Source organism: Mus musculus, chromosome 2 (assembly GCF_000001635.26).
Source record: "Mus musculus strain C57BL/6J chromosome 2, GRCm38.p6 C57BL/6J".
NCBI lineage: Eukaryota > Metazoa > Chordata > Mammalia > Rodentia > Muridae > Mus > Mus musculus.
In genome coordinates this window covers 163,694,369-163,722,365 of record NC_000068.7, presented here as the reverse complement: position 1 = coordinate 163,722,365, position 27,997 = coordinate 163,694,369, and the positions used below count along the sequence as shown (strand labels likewise).

Genomic DNA, 27,997 nt, shown 5'->3' with positions numbered 1-27,997 from the left:
TGGGAAACTTTGTGAGGCTATGGAGGTAAGGGGCAGGGTATTCTCCCGAGGCATAGAGACTGTCATACCAATGATGGTCATTGGCTGGGCGAGCCTAAGAAGACTCCAGTTTCCCTTGACCTCAGTTAAATCTATTACATGAGAAACTGGGTCCCTGTCCCCAACATTGTCCCTGTTCCGTGTTCCTAAGTCATTTCTGGGCAATAAGGACTGAGAACTCTAGACTGGGGCCGCACAGGCAAAGACAATGCTTTGGCCCAGCAAGGATCCGCTCCTGGAGTAGCACAGAGGAAGCTGCAGTGCACCATGGGAAGTGATACAGCAAGCACGGCTCTGAGCCTGCAGCAGAGAAGTGGTAGGGAAGGCTAACTGTGGACCTAAGCTGAGCAGAGGCCTCTGAGAGTGATGTGGCCTGGGGCACACTAGCTGAGGAGGCCTCTGGGAGCATCTGTGGTTGTAGACAGAGGTAACAGTGAGTGCAGTGAAGGCCCCACAAGGAGGCCCTGACCCTTTATAGAGAAGCAGACAGAGATGGGCGAGTGGGGGGAAAGTGGGTAGGGTGTGGATGGACCCCAAGGCCAGGCAGGCTAGCCAGCAGGGCATGACTCCTGGGGAGCACTGAAGAGTAGCTTGGCTCTGAGATGTTACCATAGAGTCTGGGGCAGAAGGCTGACAGGACAGGACAGGCTAACTAATCCTGCTGTCTGCTGTGCAGGAAGGGCATGAAGTCCAAGTGAACAGCAGGTAAACATGGTGGCTGTGCAGATGTGGAGAAGCTAAGGCATGGAGCACTGGGAGTTAGGATCCATTACAGAGATCTAACAGGATTTGTTGGAGTTGGGGCAGGGAAAAGGGGAAAGGCCCCAGCTACTCATCAGAGCCCTTAGAACCAGGACACTGGCACTCTCTATCTTAGACATTGGCTGGGCTCTGCCAACAGTCGCAAACAGCCCCAATTTAGATGCAGCTGCTTCCCTGAGGAAGGTGTAGGGTCTGGAGGCTCACCAGAGCTGGCAAACTACCTCCCCAGCTGCCCACCAGGATGTGGGGGCACTAGCTCTGACCTGCTCCCTCAAGTGCGAGCTCGCCCATGTCTCCAGCGAGCTTCCGCACACTCACGGCCTCCGAGTCACCCTGGATGTCAGGGACTGCATTCCGACGGCCTGTCCGGTCGCAGGAGATGAAGTCCGAGTAGGAGGACTCGACTTCCATCATGCCTGTCTCATCGCTCCTCAGGCCTGTTGGGATAGGAGCAGAAGTGAGACACTGACGTCCTTTGTAACGCCACAGTTAGACAACTTCTACTCACGTCTTACAGAACGAACATGAAGTCAGGCATGGTGGTACATGACTTTAATCTTAGCACTTGGGAGACAGAGCTCTGTGGCTCTAGGCTAGCCTGGTCTACCTAATCAGTTATAGGACAGCGAAGGCTGCATAGAGAGACCCTGTTTTATTTTTAAAATTAAGAAACAAAAAAAAAAGGGGGGGGGGGAGGGAGGAGAGGAGGGAGAGCGGAAAGGAGGGAGGACAGAGAGATAAGACATGCAAGAGGGTCAGGAAGATGGCTCAGTGGGTAAAGGTGCTTGCCACTAAGCCCCAGACACCATGTGCCTGACAGAATGAACTCCTGCACATTCTTTTATGACCTTCACACCTGCACTGTGTACCTTGTGTAAACACACACACACACATACAGCAAGATAAATGTGAAAACATGTAAGACCATGCATTCCATCTTGATTCAAAGTCCAGCTCCTGAGCAGCTTGCCCCACATGGGAGCACAGCAAGCCGGCATCGCTCCCACCTCACAGAGCTTAGAGTTCACTGCACACTGGGTCACTTAGCTCATGACTGCGTGTTCAGGGCTTCAAGGGCGCTAGAGGGATGGCCAGGACCCAAGATGGAAAGCAGCACATCAGCCAATAGGCAAGGATGTACGGAAAGAATCTGGGCATGGTAGCTTCCACCTGAAGCTCCAGCACTGAAGAGACTCAGGCAGGAGGACTGTTGTGAGCTCGAGGCCAGTCTGAGCTACACAGTTGAATAGTGAGCTCTGGGATAAAAGAATGAGACCATGTCTCAAGTAAAATTATAAAATGAAGAGAGGCAAAAATTATAAAAAGAAAAAAAAAGGCAGGAAGAAGGAATGGGGGTACAAGGAGGCCCTAAGGAAGGGAACAGGCGGGTACTGAGGCTCTGAGGAAGGAAGATGGGGTGGAGCAGAGCAGAAAGGACACACATGAGGGACAGTGGCAGGGAAGACACACCCTGGAGGGGTTTAGGTAAGACCATGAAGACAGCTGTGGATGGGTTAGGTTAGGCTTCTGGGGAGGTCAGAGGTGAGAACGCAACAGGGACCAAGCAGACACCTAGCTGGATCCTAGACACAACCTGGAAAACAAATATGTGGGCAGCTTCTGTCTGACAGGGAGTTTTGGTTTCTGACTTAAGTCAGGTGGTAAGAGGAGGTGTGGCTATTGAAATGGGACCCAGAGGGAAGCATTTGGGACGCCAGATGGATGGAAAGCAACCATTCAAGGGTTCATTAAGTCCCTGCTGGCTTCAAGCTCCCATGAGCCCTCCAATGGGATGGTGGGGAGGGCACATGGAAGAGGCTGGAGAGGGAACAAAGGCGTGAGACCAGGAATGTCCCTGTGGGGGACAATAGTCTAGAGTGAAGAGAACCATGATTCTAAGGAAGGAACTCGGTAATTATCCAGGGACCAGACCATACATTAGATTTCATAGCCAATTCTCTCAAGCAAAGACCCTGCCCCTCTTTGGGTTTCCAAATGAGGCAGAAGCAAAATTCTGTGTAAGGAAGTGCCCTCTGCACCCAGCAGATGGCGCTCCCTGCCTGTCTTTCTTAGTGTGTGGGGAGACCAGAGCGAACTCCTGGAGGTGGTTCCTTCTGCTGCTCACACTGCCTCCCCTTCCTCTGGGGAAACTGTTCAAAGCCTCGGCAGAGCCTGTTGCAATGGTGATGACACTCTACAATGATGAGACTGCAGCACAAAGAGTGGTGAGGACAGTCACCAGGCACTTGCTCACGTCCATCACTCTCAATGGCCCCACCCCGTAGATAAGCACTGTGTGTGTGTAACTTTATAACTTGACTTGGAAAGGTCTCAGGCCAGTCCATGTGCTTCCTAGGCTCAGATGTTTCCCCAGGTGACACCAGCTGCCCATGGGGTGGGTCAAACCCTGGGTAGCCCACACCATCTGCTGTAGCCTCTTTGCTCAGCTCTTTTCCATCGAGAACGTCAGTTCCATGAAAAGAGATTTGTGTCTGGATTGTCACTGCACCAGACTGAGAGGCCTGATCTTGGCAGCTGAGCCAAACCCACTCTGCTGCTTCCTTCCAAGATGCTGGGCTCGGCACCTGCTACAGAGGAGTGCGCTATAAATACACCTGGATCACACAGCTTTTCACCCGCCCACCTGCCCACCCACCCATCCTCTCCTCCATTCCCTATCTGTGGGATGACAGAGTGACCCCAGGGACTGCAGGGAAGGCTCTGACTGCCGGAGTGCTCCACCGTTGTTGCTCTCTCCAGGATCTGACACCAGAAGATGAATTACCTGCTAAGCCACCTGCTGGCCTCTCACTAGGACAGACTCCCTAGGGCTTTAAACTTGCTCTTGCTATGTCTGACCTTTGAGCCACCCTGGCAGAAAGCTGATGCTGTTGGCACTGCCAAGTCCCAAACCCAATCCTGGAAAGCACCCATCTTCATTCATCCTTAGGGACCATGGCTCCAAACACAGCTCTGGGGAGTTTCCAGCTCAACACACAAACACTCAAATTTACTGTCTTCCATGACTGTATTCTTCACACTATGGTAGCCTAGGCCTAGAATTACAGCTACTTGATGCCAAGGGAGGATGACCTTGGGTCCGGCTAGCCTGAGGTACATAGCAAGATGCCATCCCAACAGACAGACAGACAAGCATGAGAAAATGTTCATTTATGCTGGAAGTGAAATAAAATCATATAGTCATATATGAGTAACTTTTTTGTTTGTTTGTTTGTTTGTTTGTTTGTTTTTCAAAACTTCTTCTCTGTGTAGCCCTGGCTGTCCTGGAACTCACTCTGTAGACCAGGCTGGCCTCAAACTTAGAGATCCACCTGCCTCTGCCTCCCAGGTGCTGGGATTAAAGGTATGAGCTACTACAGTCTGGCTTTCCTCAAACTCAGGATCCTCCTGCCTCCACATCCTCCAACAAATCCTACCAGTGTGCACCAGGCCACCAGAGCCAGCAAGATTGATTTTTAAGTGTGTATATATATATACATATATATATATAATATTACTCTACATTTTTGAGACTGGGTCTCATGCAACCCAAGCTGGCTTTGAACTCAAAACATAAACAAGGCTGGCCTTAAACTCCTGATCTTCCAGCCTCTATTTCCCAACTGCTGAGATAATATGTACCATACCTGACTTACCTTTTCAATCTTCTTTTGGGAAATGGCTTTGTTTTTATTATTATTATTATTATTAGTGCTGGAGATGTGACCCAAGGCCTTCTGCATGCTAGGCAACTGTTCTATCATTCAACTACACTCTAGCCCATAAGTTATCAATTATGTGTGGATGAGAAATAAAACTCAAAAGGTACAAATGGAAAGATGCAAGGCCTGGGTGTCTCCACCTACTCCAGACACTCTCCCTCAGCACACTATATCTTGGGTCCTTCCAGAAATGTCTGTGTGATACACAAAACCCCTCCCTTCTTTCTTATGTCTTTTGTAAAGAAATTTCTCGTTTGTCCATTTCTTCATCTATTACTGTGTGTCCATGGCATGTGTGTGGAGCACGATGCTTCTATGGAGATCAGAGGACCTCTTTGGGGAACCTTTCTGTGCACTCTAGGGTCTGAACTCAGGTTGTCAGGCCTGCGACGCAAGAGCCTTTCCCCCACTAAACCATTTTGCTGGGCATCTCTCCTTTTCTTTTTGAGAAAGGGTCTCACACTGTGGACCAGGGCTGGGCTGGAACTCACTATATACCCTAGGTGGGCCTCCAACTCACAGCAATCCTCCTGCCTCAGCTTTGCAGATGCTCAGATTATAGGCATGCACTATCATGACTGGCCAAAACTTTTTCTTTTTCATCTTGCTTTTCTTCATCCAAGCATATGTCTTAAAAACAAATCCAAATTACCCTGAAACTCTGTGCAACGATTATATCAAAACACTACAAACATATCCAAAGTCCACCCAGCCTTCAGCTGCCGTTAGCAGCTGCAGGATCCTCTGCGGGCAGGCACAGCTGCAGACTGATTTAATTACCCTCCCCAAAGACCTGGAGTTTCTTCCCTTAAAAGCAGAGCGGCCACATCAAAGGCTCTGTGCTCTCAGTCCAGAGGCTCTTTTATCTTCCCTCCCATTTCAAGCCACCTTGTGCTGCTAAATCAAGACTTGAGTGGACCACGCTCAGCCGCACAAGACAGACCTTATTATACAGATTCAAGAGTTTAAAGACCACTTTCATTCTTCTGTAGTCTCCTTCACCGAGAGTGAACACCATTGCTCTTGTCTTTGTACCCTCAAGGCTGTTCCAGTGCCTGCACGCAGTGGGTACTTCATACTTACTGAATTAAAACTAACTATTAATAGCCTAAGTCCTCCTCCTGAGTGGCCAGGCTGGATCACTGACAGCACACTGTGCACACAAGTCCTCTAGCCTCCACTTGAGAAATGAGGAAATTGAAGCTGGGGAGTGGAGTGACTTCTCAGCTCATCCCCGTTCCTCTCAGCTGGCCGGCACCCACGCTGTCCTTCACACTCTCCACCTCTCTGTCCCATGGCCTGCCCATCCACTCGCTCAGCATCGACTCTCTCGTGCAGAGGTGAGACACCTGGGTGACACCATTAGGAACAGCAGCAGCATCTTCCTTCCTGGGCAAGGAGCAACCTCAATTGTTGCCTGAGAGAAAACTCTATGGCCCTCAGCTCTGGCCTCCCCTTAGTTTCCTCTCTCACAGGACTCACTTGGGTGCATAGGCCTAAGCACCCTGGTCTCCTAAACCTGCCCTTTTCCCACACAAGCTGGCCTAACTCTACCTCTGGCTCCCCCTCAGGTCCTCCTCTGTTGGCAAGAGGGACACTCAGGAAAGTAGTCAGGCTTGTGGCGGCACCTGACTCAGAACCGTTCAATGAGAGAGTAAAGCAAAGCTGAGTGTGACTGTGCGTGCCTGCAATCCTAGCACTCAGGAGATGGAGGCAGGAGGATCAAAAGTGTAAGGGCATTCTTGACTATACAGTAAATTCAAAGCCAACCCGGGCCACAGGAGACCCATAAAGTGCGACACGCACACTGATCTGCTCATATCAACTGACACAAGAATGTTCTTGATAAACCGTCACCAACATGGGGGTCTGTGTTGCTCGGCCCTGGCCCACTGCACATCTCCAGCAGAGAAGCAGTTTGGATGCACTCAGGAAATGACAGGGCCTGGTCCATAGCAGGTGCTCAACAATTAACAAAAAGTTATGGAGAGTTAAACTGAGAGGCTCTCCAGAGAGAGAGTCCATCTAGAAAAGACTGTTGTTACTTGGAAAAACTAAAGCTCAAAGATTGCTAGAGGGTCACCTTCAATTCCAGGAGGCAGAGGTAGGTGGATTTCTGTGAGTCGGAGGCCAGCCTGGCCTACACAGAGTTCCAGACCAGCCAGGGTGACATAGTAAGACCTGATCATAAGTAGTAACATCACCACCACCACTACCACCACCCAAGGTTCTAGACTCCACAGGCCCTATTGCCTAGTGCAGAACTCACTGCTATCACCAGTCCCTGGTGACATCACCAGTTCAGGGACTGCAGGTGTGCTGTAGGGCAACTCATCTAATGCCTCTGTCAAGCCAGCCTCCCCTCTTACCGCCTGGGACACACTGGCCATCACCCTTTGCCCCTGCACTTGGGAATAACCAAAGCACCCTGAAGTTCATGGGCTGAAGTGAAGATGAGGTGAGCATATGGGCTCAGAAGGGCTGGAAAGTTCCATGAGACATGAGAAGCACCAATTAATAAACCATTACTGTGCCCCACTGTGGCTGAGCTATCAGTAAACCTTCCCTTCTGACATTTCACTTGGCTCCTTTGTTTACTCTCTCTCTCTCTCTCTCTCTCTCTCTCTCTCTCTCTCTCTCTCTTTCGTTTTGTTTTTTGAGACAGGGTTTCTCTGTGTAGCCCTGGCTGTCCTGGAACTCACTCTGTAGACCAGGCTGGCCTCAAACTCAGAAATCCACCTGCCTCTGCCTCCCAAGTGCTGGGATTAAAGGCATGTGTGACCACTGCCTGGCTACTCTCTGTTTAATGGTGCTGCAGAGAGCCAAAACCCTACCCCTCCTCCTGTGCTTTCGCTGCTAGGTGAACAGGAATCCCACCAGTTGGCATCCTGGCCAGCATGGGCACTATTTACCTGTGAGACCTAGCTCAGAGGCTGCTGAACTGCTCTAGACTCTAGGGTAGAGGGAACAAGGGATGGACCCTGTGCCACAATAGCGCTAAAAGTCTGACCCTACCCTCACGGTCCTCAGACTCCCAGAACCCCCCTCCTCTCCTAGCTTCCTTTTTTCCATCTGAACAATAATGGAGTCTGATCTCTAAGTCTCTTCCAGCCTGGACATTTCATTGTCTATGGCGCCAGAGATGCCAGGCACCTTGTCAGATGTGAGGTGCACACTGGAGACAAGATTTACAATCTGACACAAGAAAAAGCACTGCATGGGTATGTTAATCGACCATGGCAGATTCTAATACTGGCTATGGAAGGAGAGGAAAGGCTCTCTCCAGTGGTATATGTGGTTCAGTTAAAGGTGGGAAGGTCGCCGGGCCGTGGTGGCGCTCGCCTTTAATCCCAGCACTTGGGAGGCAGAGGCAGGCGGATTTCTGAGTTTGAGTCCAGCCTGGTCTACAAAGTGAGTTCCAGGACAGCCAGGGCTACACAGAGAAACCCTCTCTTGAAAATAACAAAAAACAAAACAAAACAAAACAAAACAAAAGGTGGGACGGTCAGAGAAGAAGCTTTTCTTTGAAAAGAAAGAAAGGAGGGAAAAGGTGGAGAGCCAGGCGTGGAGACATCTGACTATAATCCTAAACCTTGAAAGAGGCATGAACACTCCCAGATGTTCATGGCCAGCCTGGTCTACACATAGAGTTACATAGGAAGACCCTGTCTCAGAAACCAGATGACCAAACTAACAACCCTCCCTCACACAAAATGAAGGTGGCAGGGTTGGAGAGAGGCTCAGCGGTTAACAGCAATGGCTGCTCTTCCAGAGGTCCTGAGTTCAATCCCCAGCATCCACGTGGTGCTCACAACCATCAACAAAGGGGTCTAATGCCCTCTTCTGGTCTGTGGATATATATGCAGCAGAGCACTCAGACGAAGACGACGAAGAAGAAGAAAAGAAGAAAGAAGAAAGAAGGAGGAAAGAAGAAGAAGAAGAAGAAGAAGAAGAAGAAGAAGAGGAGGAGGAGGAGGAGGAGGAGGAGGAGGAGGAGGAGGAGGAGGAGGAGGAGGAGGAGGAGGTGGAGGAGGAGGAGGAGTCGTCCAGGCAGAGCCAACAGCCAATGTGTCTAATAGCTTCTGTCTCAGCCTGTGCTCCATGGGCTGCCGGACACCAAGTTCCCTGCCTTACCCTGGGAGTCTGGGGAACTCTGTGGGACCTGGATGCTTACAGGGAACCTGACCTTGAATACCCAGGCTAGAAGAGAGAAACCAAACTCGCTGTAGGTGCTTGCTCTTGTCCCCACAGGATGGCATCTCCCTCAGGTCTCTCTGCTGCTTTCCTGGGCTATGTAGACGGAAGAGGCCCTGGGCTGTGCCAAGAGCTACAGTCTGTTTAAGCCTGCAGCTTAGTCCCCATTGCTAGGGCAGATTCCATTACAACTCCTAACTGCTTTCCAAATACATTTGAAAGGTCATTTCCTGTTTTTTTTTTTCCTTTTTAAAAAGATGAAATATTTTGCAGAAGTTACAGAAAAAGCAATCAGACTTTTTTTTTTTTTTAAACAGAGAACATGGGGTACAAGAGTATGAAATCCTGTTTCTTAGAGTGGACAAAACTGCCCAGCATCTCTAAGGCCAGAATGAGCTTAGACACCTAACAGAAAGGCCAGGATCTACTAAACCAGCAGTTCTCCAATCATCTCTGTAAAGGAAGCTGGAAGCAGACAGGCCACCAGGGCTGGCATCAAAGTGCTCCCTAATGCCCTAGGGCACATGCAGTGCCGAGCCCCACAGTGCTTAGTATCCGTGCAGAGAGCACCCCTGGGCGAGGCTTTGATCAGAGGCACATGGAGAGCCCAGACTCTGCTGGTCAGAAATGGTGCAATGGGAGGAAAGGGTAGGGTGCTGTGCAGACAAGGCCATCGGTGACTTCTGCACTGCTAGGGACGGGCACTTTTCTTACTTCTCCAGTCATGTTTCCCACAGCGTGTCCTGACACCACACCCTCTGGGCCTCCTGCTTCCACCTGGACCAATGTTAGAGCTTCTCCCCCCAAACCTCAGTCCTGTGACCTTCCTTTAAATACTCTGCTGAGAGCCTCCAAAACGTGTCAAACTCGCTTAGAACGTGTGGATCTGCCCACTTTGTGTATCACACTGGGCTTCCTCATCAACACAGTGAACCTCATGTGCAAGCTATCAGCTCACCCCTCCCAGCTGCCTTCCCCTTGCCAGCCTCCCCTGTTCACACGTGGCTGGAGCTGAGAGCTGGGAGCCTTTCTTGATCATCCTCCTCTGCTACCTGCAGTTTGTCACCAGGTTCCATCGTTTCTGCTTGCAAAACAGTTGCAGTGTGCCAACTGCCTACCCGCTAAGTGCTATCTATGCAGAGGCCCTCGACCCCAAAACAATTTTCCATTTAGAGTTGTTCTTGAAACAGAAACTGGGTTGTGGGATTCCTCTGCTCCATTCAACATAACCCTAACCTCCCCTGTCAATCCTGCTGTCAATCCCACTCTGACCTCACCCCTCTGTCCTTCCCTTCTACTTTCTTCATGGTCTATTTTCGCTCTGTCACGCTGGACCCTCTAATGCTCAAATCCAATGTAATTCCTGACCTTTCTAAGCCTCTTCCCTTTGCCTGAAGCACTCTTGGACACTCTCAGCTCCTGTACACGGTAGACAGGTGGCACCCGGGCCTGGAGTTCTTAAAGGTTACTGCTTTGAGGTCTGCAGACTCAAAACCACCAGGGTTCCTGTCTCACTGTCTAAGTCAATAAGGCCTGGTGCCTGGAGGCTAACACAGTGGACATAACTAGGGTTTTGGAGGCTAATGTTTGTCCCCAGTGTGGCCCTTTATGGTGTTGGCCAATTTACCTGACCAAGGGACAACCAAGAAACATGGGTGCTAATACTGCCTTGAATGTGGCTGTGGGATTCTCAAAGCTGACAGCAGAGGTCCAGGTGGTCTCTCTCTGACTGTATATCAAGTCTAAGACAAAGAAATCATTATTGTGGTTATTTTGCTACAGACAGGGGAGGTTCAGAGAGGTCCATAGCTTGTCCAAGGTCACACGGCGTATGTGGAACAGGAGCTAGTCTGTAATGTCTGTAACTGGGCTAACACATGGAAATGATAGAAATGACCTACAATGGGCACTAGTGTCTAATAAGAGTTTTTGAAGAGTCTCTTTCCTTTGTCCTTTTTTTTTGGTCCCCTGCCCACCCAGCCACCCCAGTCTTAGCCTCAAAGAAAGAATTTCAAAAAGTAGAGCAGGAAACAGGGAAGGCGCATGAAAATATTCTACTGTGCTCGCCAACACAAACACCAGATGCACTCACCACGCTTAAGCAAAGTTCTCTGCTGAATTTTCTCACTTGTAGTTTCTGGTTTCGAGTCAAAGTCTCATAATGTATCCCAGGCTGGCCTCAAACCTCTGATTCTCCTGCCTCAGCCTCCCTCGTGCTAATCCTCTTCATTGGATTTTGTGCTGGAGATCAAATTCTTCAGTCTTTTCGCTGATGTTTGGTTGAGTCTATGAATTTGCCTCAAAAATTTTTAATTTATTCAATTCACTTTACATCCCAAATATCAGCCCCTCCTTACCCCACCTACCTCAAAATTCCTAATCCACAGCAATAGGAAAAAAACCAACAATTTGGGATATCAATTTTAAAGCCCCACCCTCTTAGCGACTATGCTCTACCCAGCATACTGTGACTTCTGTGGGTAGGGGCTACCATCCGTGGTTCTAAGGGGCCACTGGGAAGAAGCAGAAGTCTTGATAGATCTCTTAGAGGCCAGGCACGCTTCTCCCCAGCTCTTTTGCCATTTGTGTCATTTCTAAGCTTAGTTGGGGGCTCAGCTTCGAAGCAGAACTTCCAGAAAGGGGCAGCCTCCCTCTCCTATGGAGGGAGGGGCAGGAAGGGAAAGTGAAATCACTTCCAGGCAGGCTTGCCAAGGTCCCAGGCTGGGCTAAGCTCTAGCTCTGTTGGTATCAGGTGGGTGCCTCTGGGGACAGTTCCCCAACCTTAGGGGTCCCATGTGCAAACAAAAGGGAAAGCAGCCACCTATCTCTGTAGTAATTCTGCAACGTATCTACAAGTTGTTTGGCACTCTGCCTAACACACTGACATCTAAAAAGCTGGGAGTGTAACTGGGTGACAAACCACTGGCCTAGCATAACACAGTCCTGGGCTGAAGTTTCAGTACCATCAAGAAAATACAGAAGGGGATGTGAGGCTTAATTTAAATCCTTTTGGATGCGTTGTGAGCTGGCTTTAGAACTTCTTTTCTTCCTTTTCTTCCGTTTCCTCCTCTTTCATTTTTGGGAGGTGCTGGGGATTCAGCTTAGGGCCTCCCATTTATCACTGAGCCATACCCTAGTATCTGATGTCTAACGTAAAATGAAGGATGGTGTCTGACTCTAGGATGAAGTTAGGGGACCTCATACAGCATCCACCTGGCTCTCCTAGGATACCTGTCTCCAGCAGTTAAGAAATACAGGAAACCAGAGGCTGCCACACCATGAGGAACCCACACTCTGGGAAGTGAACACATGAAGAAGCCAGAGCTGCATGGGTGGCGATGCAGCTGTCAGTCAGTGACTCCTGCACACCCCTTGTTAATCCAACTCCAGGCACTAGCTATGTGTGCCAGACGCACACTGTCCCAAGTCCTGCCTGCAGCAGCCAAGCGAGAAAGTAAGTTACTACCGCTGCCGAACTTGTGGGCATCGAGGTGATGTGTCACGCAACACTGCAGAGTTAGCACAAAGGAGTCGCTTCCGGTTTAGGTTTTTTCTCCAGCTCCTCTAAGAGTCCTGTCAAAGTCACCCCAAAATACACTGAGGAGGGTGAAAAGAAACAAGATATTATCATCTCTCTTATAGTCATCCATTCATCCAAAAAACTCACCGACCACTCACTGAGTACCAGATTTGTGACTACATGCTGTGTACACAGAACAGCCAGACACAAGTATGGCCTTACGGGGGCTGGTGAGCTGGCTCAGTGGTTAAGAACGCCAACTGCTTTTCCAAAGGTCCTGAGTTCAAATCCCAGCAACCACATGGTGGCTCACAACCATGCATAATGAAATCTGATATTCTCTTCTGGAGTGTCTGAAGATACACTATAGTGTACTTACATATAATAAATAAATAAATAAATAAATAAATATTTTAAAAAATATGGCCTTAAAGAAGCTGAAGGTCTAGCGAGAGAGACTGACTGAAAATACCTTAACTCTTCACAAATTATAGCACAAGAGGCACACAGTAGGATTGCTAGAAGCACTGGGTGTGCTTTCAAACTCCCTCAGTAGGTCTGCAAATGACAGGCAGGGTGGGGCACTGGTACAACAGTAGCCCTTGTTGACATTTTACTGATGGGAGGCATGACACTCTATATACCTGGTAAGGGGGAAGAGTTTAGGAATATTTCAGGATATCATATATAAACCTTTAAAATGTCACAAGTGTTGGAAGCTAGGAGCCATAGCAAAAAGAAAACTATGGGCATATCCCAAGAAAATGTGTATCTGTAAACATCAAGGTGTGCCCACGACTCTAGGAACCCTGGTGTCCTTGCTCTTCCCACAAAGCTCAGCAGTGTAAGGTGCACGGGGCTCAGGCCCTCAGTGTTCTAAAAGCTGCTGGAGCAGAGGCTAACCCTCTTAAACTTGTTGGGTGGAAAAACATTCTGGGAACTAACAGTTGCAACCAAGCCGCTGTAAATATGCATCTAGGGATTCCCAGAGGCCCTGGGTCAGAAGAGGACACAGCCTGGGGTCCTGGGAAGCAGCTGGCAGGCAGGGTATGCAGGATGATAAGCAGGAGAGCTCTATTCTCATGGGGGCTTCCCACTAGAGACCCTGGCTCTGCAAGCAGAGAAGAGTCTCAGCAGAGGGGCTGGGAGGTGGAAATCCCCCAAATCCTGGGATTACTAGAAAGCAGAAGAGAAAAAAAGGCAGTAGATTCCGCCCTGGTTGCAAGAAGATGGTGCTGAGAGGAGGTGGGGGGGGGGGGGGCTGTGGGGAAGAAGCCGAGTCACGAGCTCCACTTTACATGATGCCGAGGGAGCAAAGCACAGACCATCTCTGAGTCGTGGGTTCTTTACCTGTAAAAACAGTCCCCATGGAGGACTGCTGCCAAAGTAAAGAAAATGGGCGCTACTTTCTCTAAGTCCTTTACTTCTACGGCTGTGGAGAAGCACAGGACAGGAGTACAGGGTGAGAATTGGCAGTTTTCTCTGCCAAGAGTTCAAAGCCTGGTCTTACTATACAGTTCGGGGAGACTCTGAACCTCTTCAAACCCCGAATTCTTTGCCTGTGAAATGGGGATAACAACTTCCCCACGTGGCTCAACTAGAACCTAAAAATAGTGAGTGGATAGTGCTTGGCTCAGATAAGACGTTCAAGGCAGGAGTTACTTTCATCCAAAAAGTGAAGTAAAATCCACTTTTGAGTAGTTGAAAAATGAAAGGCATAGAGCTGGAATGAAATGAAATCTTGCTTGTGCCACTTTCTGTGCCACTTTTTGTGTTTGTTTGTTTTGTTTTGTTTTGTTTTTTTCCAAGACAGGGTTTCTCTGTGCAGTCTTGACTGTCCTGGAACTCACTTTGTAGACCAGGCTGGCCTCGAACTCAGAAATCCGCCTGCCTCTGCCTCCCGAGTGCTGGGATCAAAGGCGTGCACCACCACGCCAGGCTACTTTCTGGCTTTTGATCGTTGGCCAAATGCTGTGATTTCTAGAAGCCTAGGGTTCCCACTCCGTAAACCACAGATAATAACGTGAGTAGCTGAGTAAGATGTCAGGAAGAACATGGCCCATGATGCACTCTTATTTCTGTGCTAAAGTGTAAACATTTTCTAGATGGCAAACAGCTCAACAGGGTTGAATGATGGCTTCCAATGAACTGGATGGATATTTAAACCTTTCCAGCATTATGGTGTTAAAATTCAAAAGTAAAACATACATATTTAAATATTAAATTGCCTAAATGCTTACCACATTCAGCTAATTGTATATCTATCACCTCACTTTTGTGAAGAGGCACCTAAGACCTGTTCTCTTAGCAATTGGCAAGAACCCAACACTTTATTACTAACAACAGTTGTCATTCTGTATATTAGCCTTGTTATTGTCATTCATTTTATAACTGCAAGTTTGGAGCCTTTGGCCAACACCATCTCATTCCTTGGCCCCTCACTCTGTTTCTCTGAGTTCTTTAAACTCCACAGAGAAAAGGAAGCACGTGGTACTTCTTTTCCTCTGCTTGGCTTGTTTTACCCAAGATAATTACATCTTCCATGTCCATCCTTGTTACAACCTACAGTCTATCCTTCCATTTTAAGTAATATGCATGTATATACGACACATGACACAAACGCAATCTCTGTCTCTGTCTCTCTCTGTCTCTGTCTCTGTCTCTGTCTCTGTCTCTCTCTCTCTCTCTCTCTCTCTCACACACACACACACACACACACACACACACACACTTTTCTTTACCCATTCATCTATCACTGGACACTTAGCTGCTTCCACACCCTGCTACTGTGAACCATGATGCTGTGGTGAACATGGACTGCAGACATCTACTTAGGAGACCAACTTTATTTTCTTAGAGAAATACACGGGAGTTTCTAGATCCTGTGGTAGTTCTATTATTAATCTGGGGTGTTATTTTATTTTTGAGATAGTCTCACTATCTCAAGCCAAGCCTCAACCTCACAGCAACTCTCCTCCCTCAGTCTCCGGAATGTTAGCATTATAGGTGTGAACCACCAAACCTGGCTACTTTTAATTTTTTGAGAACCTCTCCAGTTCTCTATAACAGCTATGCTAATTTACATGCCAACAATAAGGAACAAGCACTCTGAGTTTCTGAGCCTTTTACAACAGTGCTCTGAACACATATGAAGGAGCTAATTCGCTCACTTTAAGTTGCATTTCTCTGATGACTGTAGGCTGACGTCTGTCAGCCATTTGTATGTTATCCTAAGAAAACTAATTATTGGGTGGAGCAGCACAAACTTGTAGTTCCAGCTCTAGGGTCGTAAAGGCAAGAGCACTGTGATTAAAGGCTAGCCTGGGCTAACATAAAGCCCTGTCTCAAGAAAGCAAAAAAGGAAAATTTTAAAGGCCAGGTATAAGAGACATGTGTATAGCACATGACTAGTGCCACTATTTGGAAGCAGGAGGCAGAAGATGAGTAATTAAGGTGGCCAGGCGTGGTGGCACACGCCTTTAATCCCAGCACTTGGGAGGCAGAGGCAGGCGAATTTCTGAGTTCAAGGCCAGCCTGGTCTACAAAGTGAGTTCCAGGACAGCCAGGGCTACACAGAGAAACCCTGTCTCAGAAAAAAAAAAAAAAGAGGAGGCCCTTAGCTATGGCGGGAGCATGAAGCCAATGCAGGCTGCATACGATGCTGTTGTTTTTTCTGCTTGTTGTTTTGTTACGGAGTTATAAAAGTCTAATGTATGAGTCTAATATATTCTACTTAAATCCTTATCTTTAGACAGCTTAGCATACAAACGGTCCTGGGCAAACAGAATTCCCACCCGAGCCCCTCTCCACGCTTTAGTGACTCCTCTCAAAGGAACTGCCCTGGCAGCCATGGCTCCTCATAAGATGAAGGGAAAGGCGCCTTCAGTGTGCATACTGGGTTAAAGCAAGCCACTGCTCTTTCTCTCATGGGAGTAATAATGCCATTTCTGTGAGCATGGCTATAAACCAAAAGAAAACTGTCCAGGGAAGAAGTAAACAGAGACACTCCCAGCTGCTAGGGAAGTGACCTACGGGCACAGAGGTGGCCTCAATGCACGTGGAGGAAGGTCTTAGGAAAACACTAACTGGACAAGCCACGCCAGAGCTCAGGTCTAAAGCTCATGTTAGTCACCAGTGGCCTTGCTAAGAACTTACAATTTTGGAAAGAACAAAGGAGCTGTGTCTCTGTTTCTCCATGGCCTCTGTCATGTCTGAACTGTCTACAGGAATACGTACAGAATGGCAAGTCAACTGTGGTCAGAGATGGGCTCTTCAACTTCACCTTGCATCGCCAAAGGTAAGAACTGTCACCTTTTTGAGCTCAGTTCCCTTATCTGTAATATTTGGATACTTCACAAGATTAAACTAAATGAGATTAAGATGTACTAAAGTAATTCAGGGATGGTGGTGCATACCTTTGATCCCAGCACTCAGGAGGCAGAGGCAAGCAGATCTCTGATTTTGAGGGTAGCCTGGTCTACAGAGTGAGTTCTAGAACAACCATGGACACACAACAAAGGATGGCTGTGTTTACCATAGGCTTACTAGTTCTAAAAGCCTTCTGTTGTGCCATGGCCAAGCACATACCTAGTCTTCAGTCAGCATTTGTTTGTTCCTCCCTAAAAGTGACATCATGGGAGAAAAGCCCTTGACATAGGACATATAGCAGCTAGTGAAACCCTAACATCCCTGTGAGGATTTCAATAGTACATGACGTGACAAACAGGATTCTGCTGAAGCCCTAATTGGGCACGTAAAATGTCCACAGAGGAAGGGGACAGGAGAGAGAGAGAGAGTCCATCACCCTTTAGTAGACAACAGCCGTGCTCACAGGGATGAAGGGCCTCTGTAAGGCTACTTCAGTGCTGTACACTGAATGACCCGCCTCCTCATTCTCTCCAAGGAGATGTTTCTCCCAGACTCTGTCACCGCTCCTCATCAGGGTCCACGAGCAGGAGGACCACAGGCCCTGAGGAGAGGTTATGATAGCAGATGGAGAGGGTAAGAAAATTAACATGGCCCACTTTCCAGAAATTTCTATGTCTAACTCACATGGCTCCTGGAAGATCACTCAGTGACTTTCTGCTTAGAAGCAACAGGAGAAAGCCTGGACTGACTCGAAGCCATTTGCAAGCTCCAGCCCTGACACCTGCTCTACACTACCAAGCCCAAGCACAGCTTGTCTCCACAGGGGCGCGCAGAGCCCTCTGGAGCCTCTGGGCCTTCCCCGTGCTGCTCCAGAAGGCCCGAGACCTGCAGCCTGTTTGGCACACTCCTCTCCAGACCATTCCTCACCTGCCTCTGCATCTAGTGACCAGACCCTGAAGCTTCTGAAGGCAAGGCCATGTCCGCTATTTCTGCCGTGGTATCCAGTATCCACCTCACCCTTGCTGATAAGCTGAGATAAAAGGTAATCTCCTGAGTGACTCTAAGCTGAACTTCATTAGAGCTGCACGCTTCCTACAAGACCACCCTCCTCACACATCCCTGGTTGAGCAACGAAAGCACAACAGTCCAATGAGCTCTTCAGAAAGAGATGAACTCACCACCAGGCTCCCACATCCTTTCTGACCACTCTGGTTGTGGCTCAGACCTGGTAGAAATGGGTCAGCTGGGCACAGGTGACCTTTGTTTCTTACTCCCTTTACAAGGACAAATTCATGGGTAGGCAGATGTCTGTGGACCACATACTCCCAACCTGACAATTTGCTGTGAGTCACAGGAATTGTAGATCTGTTTTAGATGAAAAGCCAGGTGTGGGAAGGTGATGCTCACATCTCCTGCCAACACTTGGAGGCAGAGGCCAGCCAGAATAAAATGGTATGGCTTGGAGAGAGAAAGAGAGGGAGTGGGAGAGGGAGGGGGGAGGAGGGGTTGAGGGAAGGGGAAGGGGGAAGGAGGGAAGGCTGGGTAGAGGAAGAGGGAGAGAGAGAACCAACAATCATGCTGGCTCTTTTAGACTACGCACTGCTACACCTCTATGCCAGAACACCTGGCTATCACAAAAACTGAGCACTGACCCTAGGCTGCACACCACTAGGCAGCCCACTTACACTGTGTGCACAGTGTGTCTCCAGATAGAAGGGGCCTGCCCCATCCCTTCTAACAGGCCCGCTAGGCTGGGCCCATTTGGTAACTAGTCTTAAAACGACAATTCCCATAACATGCCCTTGTTGTTGTAAATACTCCTTTATAACTGATACATGCAGAAAAAATTGGAGTCACACCCAATGTTGCTAATCAGCTATGTAAGACTCCCTCTGTTTGGGTACATGGCTGAAAAACCTGCTAAGGCACCGGAAGGAAGCTGTCTTTCCAGTGCTATGAAAATTGCCTGGATGGGAATCAGGCCTGTGGCTCTGCAGCATGACATTACATAACTGCTGCTAAGAGTCACCCTGCCTTTTCTTTAGGTGACTAAAATTCCCCCTCGAACTTCATTTAGAATCTATTCTATTGGCTTTCTTTTCTTCAAGCAGAGAAAAAAAAAGAAAGAAAGAAAAGAAAAAAGGAAAAGGGTGTGTAGGCAAATGTGATGAGAGGCACAGAGGTGTGAGCCACACAGCTACCCACCTAGTTTAATTCCGTTTTCCTGCCTGCATCTCTTCAGGTTTTTCACTCTTGATTAGCCAGTGCAGAAAGTCTAAGGAACCAGAAGAAAAGAAAACAAGATTAGAGCCAGAATCACTCTGGGCTGTAAACTAACCTAACCTCTGGAGACTAGTTTGCAGCATCTGTTACTATGCCATGAGTACAACCTTCAAGTGGACCCAATGTCCGGGAATTGATTCCACAGATACACTCAAGCGAGGAAAAGGCACCTCGTGGAATTAACTGTCTAGATAGGGAATGGAGTTAAGTTCTTGGGGATCAGCATGCCAAGATGCTACACAGCCATTTCAGAGTATAAAATACTCACACGGAAAGATAGGCTTTGTTGCTTAAAAGAATATTGTGAAATTGCATGTATTACTTCTGCTTTTCTGTGGGGGACAGTCTTCCTATGTAGTACCAACTAGCCTCACAATCTCCCCCTCAGTGCTAAGGCAGGCGACAGGCGGATGACCCTACACACTGCTACATATGGGACGGTAAGCTGCATTTGGCTTAGGTTGTTTTGGGAGGGGGAGAATCAAAACAGAACAGGTCTGTCTTCCAATCCATTTTCCTGTTCTGGTTTTTCAGACAGGCTGCTGGCTAGCTGGAATTCTTTGTGTTGGCATGCAGGTTTCTATGAACCTAGGTCAGCCAAGGCCACAAAGTGAAAAATAGAAAAAAAGTCTAAAACAGAAACCCCCGCAATCCAGCCCTGGGAGTGGCTGGCTGCTGGGAACTGGCTGCTTCAAACCACTGAATCTCTGCTCACTGGGAGCTGCACCCAGCAGATGCCCTGGCTTCCATAGACGTGAGAGCAGGAGGCCAGAGAAGAGAAATGTGAACACTTTTTGAACCGTTTAGCCAGAAGGAGAGGACAGAGGAAATGCGACAGTGAAGTGAAAGAGGCCGAGCACTCACAACAGGTGCTGTAGCCTGTCAGTCCCCTGGAGGCGCCTCGCTTCAAGCTTTTGCTCCATTGATAAAGATTCCAATGAAAGAGCAGTAACGCCTCCATCTCTACATATCCTAAAAGCATATTTTGCTTTGCCTCTCACTGCATTCAATCTTTTTGCCCTGTACACTTCTTCATGGCAGTGACCACCATGTAGGCCCACATCCCCATGCCCTGAAGCACTGTGAACCATAGGCCCACATCCCCAGGTCCTGTGGCACTGCGAACCATAGGCCTACATCCCCAGGCCCTGAGGCACTGCGAACCATAGGCCCACATCCCCAGGCCCCGAGGCGCTGCGAACCATAGGCCCACATCCCCAGGCCCTGTGGCACTGTGAACCATAGGCCCACATCTCCAGGCCCTGAGGCACTGTGAACCATAGGCCCACATCCCCAGGCCCTGAGGCCCTGAGAACCATAGGCCCACATCCCCAGGCCCTGAGGCACTGTGAACCATAGGCCCACATCCCCAGGCCCTGAGAACCATAGGCCCACGTCCCCAGGCCCCGAGGCACTGCGAACCATAGGCCCACATCCCCAGGCCCTGAGGCACTGTGAACCATAGGCCCACATCCCCAGGCCCTGAGAACCATAGGCCCACATCCCCAGGCCCCGAGGCACTGCGAACCATAGGCCCACATCCCCAGGCCCTGAGGCACTGTGAACCATAGGCCCACATCTCCAGGCCCTGAGAACCATAGGCCCACATCCCAAGGCCCTGAGAACCATAGGCCCACGTCCCCAGGCCCCGAGGCACTGTGAACCATAGGCCCACATCCCCAGGCCCTGAGGCACTGTGAACCATAGGCCCACATCCCCAGGCCCCGAGGCACTGTGAACCATAGGCCCACATCCCCAGGCCCTGAGGCACTGTGAACCATAGGCCCACATCCCCAGGCCCCGAGGCACTGTGAACCATAGGCTCACGTCCCCAGGCCCCGAGGCACTTCGAACCATAGGCCCACATCTCCAGGCCCTGAGGCACTGTGAACCATAGGCCCACATCCCCAGGCACTGCAAACCATAGGCCCACATCCCCAGGCCCCAAGGCACTGTGAACCATAGGCCCACATCCCCAGGCCCCAAGGCACTGTGAACCATAGGCCCACATCCCCAGGCCCCGAGGCACTTTTTCCTCTTTTCTTTTATATCATGCATCCGTCACTTCGCCCAGTACAGGTGATGAATGAATCTTGGCTGACCACATGAAAATGCTCCCAACATGAACTAAAGGTGTTGTGGCTTCAATGCCTTTTAGGCTTGCCACCACTCTCTGGGGCCTCTCTCAGGACACAGGACAACAGGTTTGTTTTGTTGGGACAAAGTTTTTTTGTAACTGAACACTTATTCCTCTATCAGACTGTGTAATTAAAAGTCTTATTCCTGGGAGGCTGGCTTAGAAGTTATGTTCAGATCCTGGAGTACATACCAGCTAGCTCACAAATGCCTATATGCCTGTAACTCTAGCTCCAAGGGATCTGACCTCCATGGGCACCTACACACACACACACACACACACACACACACACACACACGTTATGTGTGTGGTGTGTGCATGTATATATGTATAAATATGTTTGCTTTACTCTACGTTAATTATATTTATGTTTACATTAATTTTTTTTCTATTCATTTACTTAGCTGTGATAGGGTCTCTCTACATAGCCCTGGAAATCACTACCTACACCAGGCCTGCCTCCAAAACAGAGTTCCATCTGCCTCTGCCTTTGTGAGTGATGGGATTAAAGGTGTGTGTATCATGCCACGCCTGGCTTCCTTTTATTTCTTTAATCCCAAGAAAGTTTTTTTTCCTTGGGGGGTGGGGTGGGGAGGATGTTTGCTTTTAATTTCTTGTTCTGTTATTTTATTACACATTTAGTTTGATATCTTTTTTTTAAATGTGTCCCTGTGTTCACATTTCCTGTGTGTACCTATGTGTGCGTCAATGTTGTGTGAGACTGAGAGACAGAGACAGGGAGTTGATGCTGTCATCCACACAGAATGAGAGAAAGACAGAAACAGAGAGGGGCGTTATGATGCTATCGTCCATGCACTTTCTAGGTCACAATTCAAAAATGTTCAGTAACTGTATGGTTGCTAGCTACCATCTTGGCTGGTGACTTTAAAAAATATATATATCTTGGCCAGGGACAAGAAGGGTAATGCATACCTTTAATCTCGGCACTAGTAAGGCAAAAGCAGGCAGATCTGAGTTTGGGGATAGCCTAGTCTACACATCAAGTTCTGGCCAAGCCAGGGCTACACAGTAAGATTCTGTCTCAAAACAAATAAACCAAAATAAATAAAAATTTAAAAGGTTGGGGGCTGGAGAGATGGCTCAGTGGTTAAGAGGACTGACTGCTGCTCTTCCAAAGGTCCTGAGTTCAAATTCCAGCAACCACATGATGGCTTACAACCAACCATAATGAGATCTGATGCCCCTCTTCTGGGGTGTTTGAAGACAGCTATTTATATAATAAATAAATCTTTAAAAAAAATTTTTAAAGGTCATAATATCCCCCTTCAAATTCCTACCACAACACCATGCAGGAGCCCTAACACCCACAGTTTTGACTAGAGGTCAAGACCAATGGAGGTGGCAGCCCCTCCTCTCTCAGATGGTAGCTCATGTCTGTCTGTCATGCAGTCCAGAACATGGACTGTAATTGGAGGAAAGGGAACATCACAATGCACACTATAGAAACAAATCATCAGAACATCACTGATGACTTTAGACTCCAAGTCACCCATCCCTTTAGTTGGGGTCCCCAATCCAGGCTATCCCTGGTGGGGGGGGGCACTGCACTTTGTGAGGAAGGGTTCCTTCCAGTCCTCTGAAGCGTGGGAGACAGGAAGGTAAATGAGAAAGTGCCTTGCGGTGGCTGCAGCTTCCAGTTGCTTCCAGCACTAGCGCTGCAAAGCTGTAAGTACAGGAACTGGAGGGAGCAAGCACGTGCTAAGAGAGCGGCCGAACTCAGAGTCTCTGCTGGATCCACTGACTTAGCACATCATAGCCCTGCCACACACTTCTCTTGCTCCACTTGGCACACGCAGTAACTGTTCACTCCCCTGCTGTCTTCCCTGGATCACAGGGCTTGGGAGGTACCCCACTGTGGAGTGTTTGCCTGACATGAACTTGGCTTAAACATCAATGCTTTGTTTAAAACAAACAATACAAACAAACAAAAAAACAACCACCAACAACCCAGAAATCATGTGGAATTTTGACCCAGGCCTGGTATCATACACCTCTAATTTATAGCATGACAGAGGCAGAGGAAAGACGCATGGTAAAGGCAAGCCTCAGCTATTTAGTGAGTGTGAGTCAGCCTGGACTAGATAAGATCCTGTCTCAGAAATAAAGTGGGTGGAGGATAGGACACAACAAAAGCTGTGTCTATGGTCCTTGCGTTAGTGCTTAATATTGTGGGAATGTGACGGCCAGCCCGACCTGATGGCACTGTGTTATTGCTTGCCCAGGGAGAAACCATTCCATCCCAGTCATTAATGTCACTTCTTTCCATTTTCCCGGGGTGGTTTAGTTTGTATGACAATGTATACATGACTCCCCTATGGTGGCTAAGGAACTTAAGGCTGTACCGGGCACCCCTTAAGTAGTCATTGACCTTTTTGTCCTGAGATGCATGAGAGATCCTAGGGGCCTGAAGATGGTGTTGCTGCTGTGAACTAACTCCGTGCTGTGGCTTTTGTAAACCCACCTTAGCTGTGGGCAGGATGAAATGGTCTCTTTACTGCTGTACAATGGAGCTGAGAAGAACTGAGGGCCATGAAGCAATTTTCTTGCCCAGCTGTGGATTCCAATGAGCAGGAGGTAACTGTGATGCCCACCATTATGAACCCTTCCTTTAGCACCCTTTGGCTCTAAGGCTGCCATCCTGCTGGCAGTAAGAATAAATTCAGTTCATCTAAATTTGAATTGAGTCTAAGTCTTTGGTCTTTGCCAGTGGATTCAAACTCCCCAACAGCAGGGGAGCCCTGAGCACAAATTTACCAAATGGTAGAGGCTGCATCTCTGAAGTACACAGAGCTGACCTAGAGCCTGGGACATAAGTGTGCATGAACTACCAGACACTTCCTTTCTTTGGGGCTCTGAAGGTCCTTATCCTGTCCAAAGAGCCAAATGGAAGCAGTCATTTTTTCGAATATCGACAAAGCTCTTACACTGGGAAATGTTGGCTCCACAGAGTGCTAAGTTCTAATGTGCACTTCAGAGCTGAGTGCAGCGCTCGGAGAAACCATGCCTTTTAGAGGAAGCCAGGCCAGTGTTGAAGCATTTCCGGGCGATGGTGAGCACAGCTGTGGGCCATGAGTAATAACTGTTTCCAAGCGTTCCCACCTCTGTCTCTGTAGGAATCACTTCTGGCGCCTCTCCCTCAGCTGAGGAGACTGGGGGTGCTCAGCAGCGTCTCCCTGCAGCTGCCAGGCCAGGGCCCTCGGCCCCCCCCCGCCCCCCCCCCCCCGCGAGAGAAGCACCACTTCTTTCGGCCTCTGTGTTGATGGCTAACTTCAAGTTGAACATTTGGGGTCCGGGTGACAGAAAGCAGCCCTGAAGCCTGGCTTGTAGAGCCAAGAGGCATTCCTGAGGTCCTCACAGACACACTGCCCTGTGAGTGCACACACCAGCACTCTCCCTCCTGTGGTACAGCAGCAGTCCAGAGCATACAGTTTGATTTTACTTTGTTGTCTTGTTGCTGGTGGTGGTGGTGTGTGTGTGCACACAAGCACACCCTGCCGTGTCAGTTCTCTCCTTCCTCATTATTCTGAGACCTGAACTCAGATGGACAGATGTGTGCAGCAAGCTCTTTCACCCTCTAAGCCACCTTTATGGCCTTGTGGTTTTTGTTTTTTGGGTTTTTTTTTTTTTAGTTTTTTTGAGACAGGGTTTCTCTGTATAGCCCTGGAACTCACTCTGTAGACCAGGCTGGCCTCGAACTCAGAAATTCGCCTGCCTCTGCCTCCCAAGTGTTGTGTTTTGTTTTTATCTTGTTGTTTATTTGTTTGTTTGGGTGACAAGGTTTCACAGCCCAGGTTGGCCTGGAACTCATTCTATATAGGCTTGTGGTTCAGAATAGCCTGAAACTCATGGCTATCCTCCTGCCTTAGCATCAAGTGCTAGGACTACAGGTGTGAATTGCCATGCCCATCTGAGTTTGGTACTAATATATAGGTGCTAATTTACTGTATTTCATCTACCCCCACAACACCCTGTGGGATTGATCTGAATGTGGTCCCAGCTTTGCCCACCTCTATTCCTAAGATGCTGTAAACTCGCCTCCAGGGTGGAACACGTCAAGAAAGCCTTGTAATGGCACTATGGTAGCACAAACAAGAAACTAAAGCCACCCTCACCTTGCATATGAAGAAGACATGCCACCTCTTTCCACCCCAGTTTCCATGCAGGGACCCGGCAGCCCAAACTCCACCCTTTCAGAGCAGCATGGCCTCATTACCACCTTAGAAAGAAGGATGGCTTCTGTCCAGAGTCACCAATGCTTGGGACCAGGCTGGGGGGGGGGGGGAGGCACAGAAAAATATCTAGGCCTCCCACTGTCCTTGCTACAGGGTAGCTACAGGTTCACCTTACACAGCCACTGGGGAAGTCTGCAGCTTTAAGATATGCCAAGGGCCTCTGAGAACTCCCTCTAACCCTGACCTTACTTCAAAGAGTTTCCAAACAATACATCCTCCTGAGGATTAGGGGCTCTGGTGGCCTTAAAGACAAAGACTTAACAAGACCTGGAACACAGCTGACTTTGGCTTTTGTCTCCATCCTAGCTGTGGACGTCCCTTTTCTGTGCAGTGGTGGCCAGGACACTAGGTTAAGAGAAAGGGCACATAGGCAAGTACAGGGGCACTTCCCCCTTCCTCCGCTCATCTCTCCTGACAAACTAAAAACTAGAGTGGTAGGTTTTAAGTGGAAGTGGAATTGTTCAGGCTGGAGAAACAGCTCTGCAGTTAAGAGCATGGTCCCCTCTTCCATAGGACCAGATTTGATTCCCAGTGCCCACATCAGGTAACTACTCAGAAACACCTCTAACTCTGGTCCCAGGGGATCCTATCAACACCCTCTGGTCTCTAAGGGTACGTGGGGCTCAGAGTCATACAGGCACACATACACAGTTGCATTAGTAAAAGTAAATTTAAATGAAAACAGAATTATCTCCTTCACCTATGTGTCAGACTTTCTACAGATTGCAGATCACAGTGACAGGCTAATGGAGACACAGGAATTGAAGTTAGCCAATAATTACGTACAAGGAGCTCAGCTGACTTAAGGAAGGAGTTCAGAAGAATATGGAAATATTTACCCTCTGCAAAGATGGGCAGGGGATTCACAGTAACCATCGACTATGGTAAAGGGTTGACCACTGACAGGGTGTTGACTAAAAGTCATTTTTTCTAAGCCCCTCTTAAATACAAATGCTTGTAGACACCAACTTTTCCCCTCTTTCAGGCACACCAAATCTGTAGAAAACCGTAAAAATTCACAAGCAACTTAATACTGCCTGTGTATGTGTTGTGTATGCATGTTCATGTGTAGGAGGGGCATTCACCTGTGTCCGTCTGCCTGTATCTCTGTGTGCATGAGTATGCAAGCCAGAACTGTATCCGTCTGCCTGTATCTCTGTGTGCATGAGTATGCAAGCCAGAAGCCAGCCTCAAGGACCTCCTCTATCCCACTCTTCTTCTTCCAGGCAGGGTCTTTCATTAAACCTGGAGTTAAGTGGGCTAAGCTGTTTGTTGGTGAGCTCTTGAGAGCAATCTGTCTCCATGCCCCCAACTCTGGCATTACAAATGCACTTACCATTACACCCAACTTTCATATAAGCTAGGATCTGAATTCAGGTCTTTGTGCTTTTAAACAAGCAAGCACTTTATCCACGGAGCCATGCCTCTTGCCCAGTGTCCTCTTGATTTTCCCACCTGGCTAGTTTTTAGCCATGTTGAAATACTAAAAACCTAGGGCACTTTGCCCAAAGGCTGTAATGGTCAGCCTCAAAGAAAAGAAGTATCCACAAGTTTGTCTGCTCTTGTTCCCTCATTTCGGTACAAATAAGAAAACTCAGAGGCCAGGTGTGGTGGCGCATGCCTTTAATCCCAGCACTTGGGAGGCAGAAGCAGGCGGATTTCTGAGTTCGAGACCAGCCTGGTCTACAAAGTGAGTTCCAGGACAGCCAGGGCTACACAGAGAAACCCTGTCTCGAAAAACCAAAAAAAAAAAGAAACCTCAGGTCCAAGTGTATGAGATGCTGCCCAAGGCCACATACTTTCCTTGGGTGACTTTTCTACATGGTGAATTTATCGTTTTGTGATGCTGGAGACAGAAACCAGAAAGGCCATGTATTCGGTGGCAAGTGCTCCACCTGGGCTCCACCTATTCCATCTCTGCTTTTTGCCTTCCAAGGCTGGAACATTTCCCTCCTAGCTATAACTTCTCAAATATATTTAACCTGCTTGGCTCAAACCTATCTGTATCTCAAGTTTCAGGGGATTCTGTGCCCATTTCTGGCACACATTATACACATAAACATTTATACACATAAACTATATAATATATAATTTAAAATATATTAAGTATATTCAACCTAACTGTGGAGATGGGCCACAGCATGCCATAAACCAACTCTAGCACCAACTCTAAACCAATTCTGAGGACCTCAGCTGAGATCCACCAAAGGGACCTAGAGGGAACAAGCCCCCCTACCCCCTGCACAGGGACCTAGAGGGAACAAGCCCCCACCACCACCCCCTGCTCAAAGTGGCTGGCCTTGTTGAAAGTTCTGAAAACAGGCTCCAAGAGCAAGAAAGCCTAAGGGCTTACATGTCTGTTTACTTTCTAGACACAAAGTTTTAAAAGGAAGCAAGGAAAAGACCACAAAGCCAAGGCTAAACATCACTCCTTCAGAGCCTAGAGTTCTCCACACAATTGCTACAACATATGGGAGGTAACTTCACAACCTAAGCAAACTGGCATTTAACATATTACCAGCACTTGAGAGGTAGAGGCAGGAAGACAGGGAGTTTTAATATACCAATTTTATATATGTGAGACAAGTCTTTCTAGAATTTGTAAAACGTTTTTAATTGGAATTTTAAAAACCCTCTGTAATCAGATAACCATTAAAATTTTACGGACCGCAATTTCTAAGGTTTGACTTGGCTTTTTAGCCTGTATGTGGGCAAGTGG

At 48.4% G+C, this 27,997-nt stretch overlaps 1 protein-coding gene across 12 annotated transcripts in view; it reads right to left on the bottom strand.

The window, feature by feature from the left end:
- The window catches only part of Pkig (protein kinase inhibitor, gamma), a 67,948-nt gene that overhangs the window by 3,793 nt on the left and 36,158 nt on the right, over positions 1-27,997 (bottom strand). For 6 of the 12 annotated variants that reach the window (XM_006498926.4, NM_001039390.2, NM_001039391.2 and 3 more), the window contains 2 exons: positions 18,811-18,880; positions 1,065-1,238 (listed from right to left, as the gene is read on the bottom strand). In XM_006498926.4, the coding sequence (XP_006498989.1) occupies positions 1,065-1,215 (151 nt within the window). In that variant the 5' untranslated portion in view covers positions 1,216-1,238; positions 18,811-18,880. Of the gene's footprint in view, positions 1-1,064; positions 1,239-10,809; positions 10,833-18,810; positions 18,881-27,997 lie in introns of those variants that run through there. The other 6 variants (XR_003951364.1, XM_030248482.1, NM_001164055.1 and 3 more) reach the window with 2 other exon arrangements.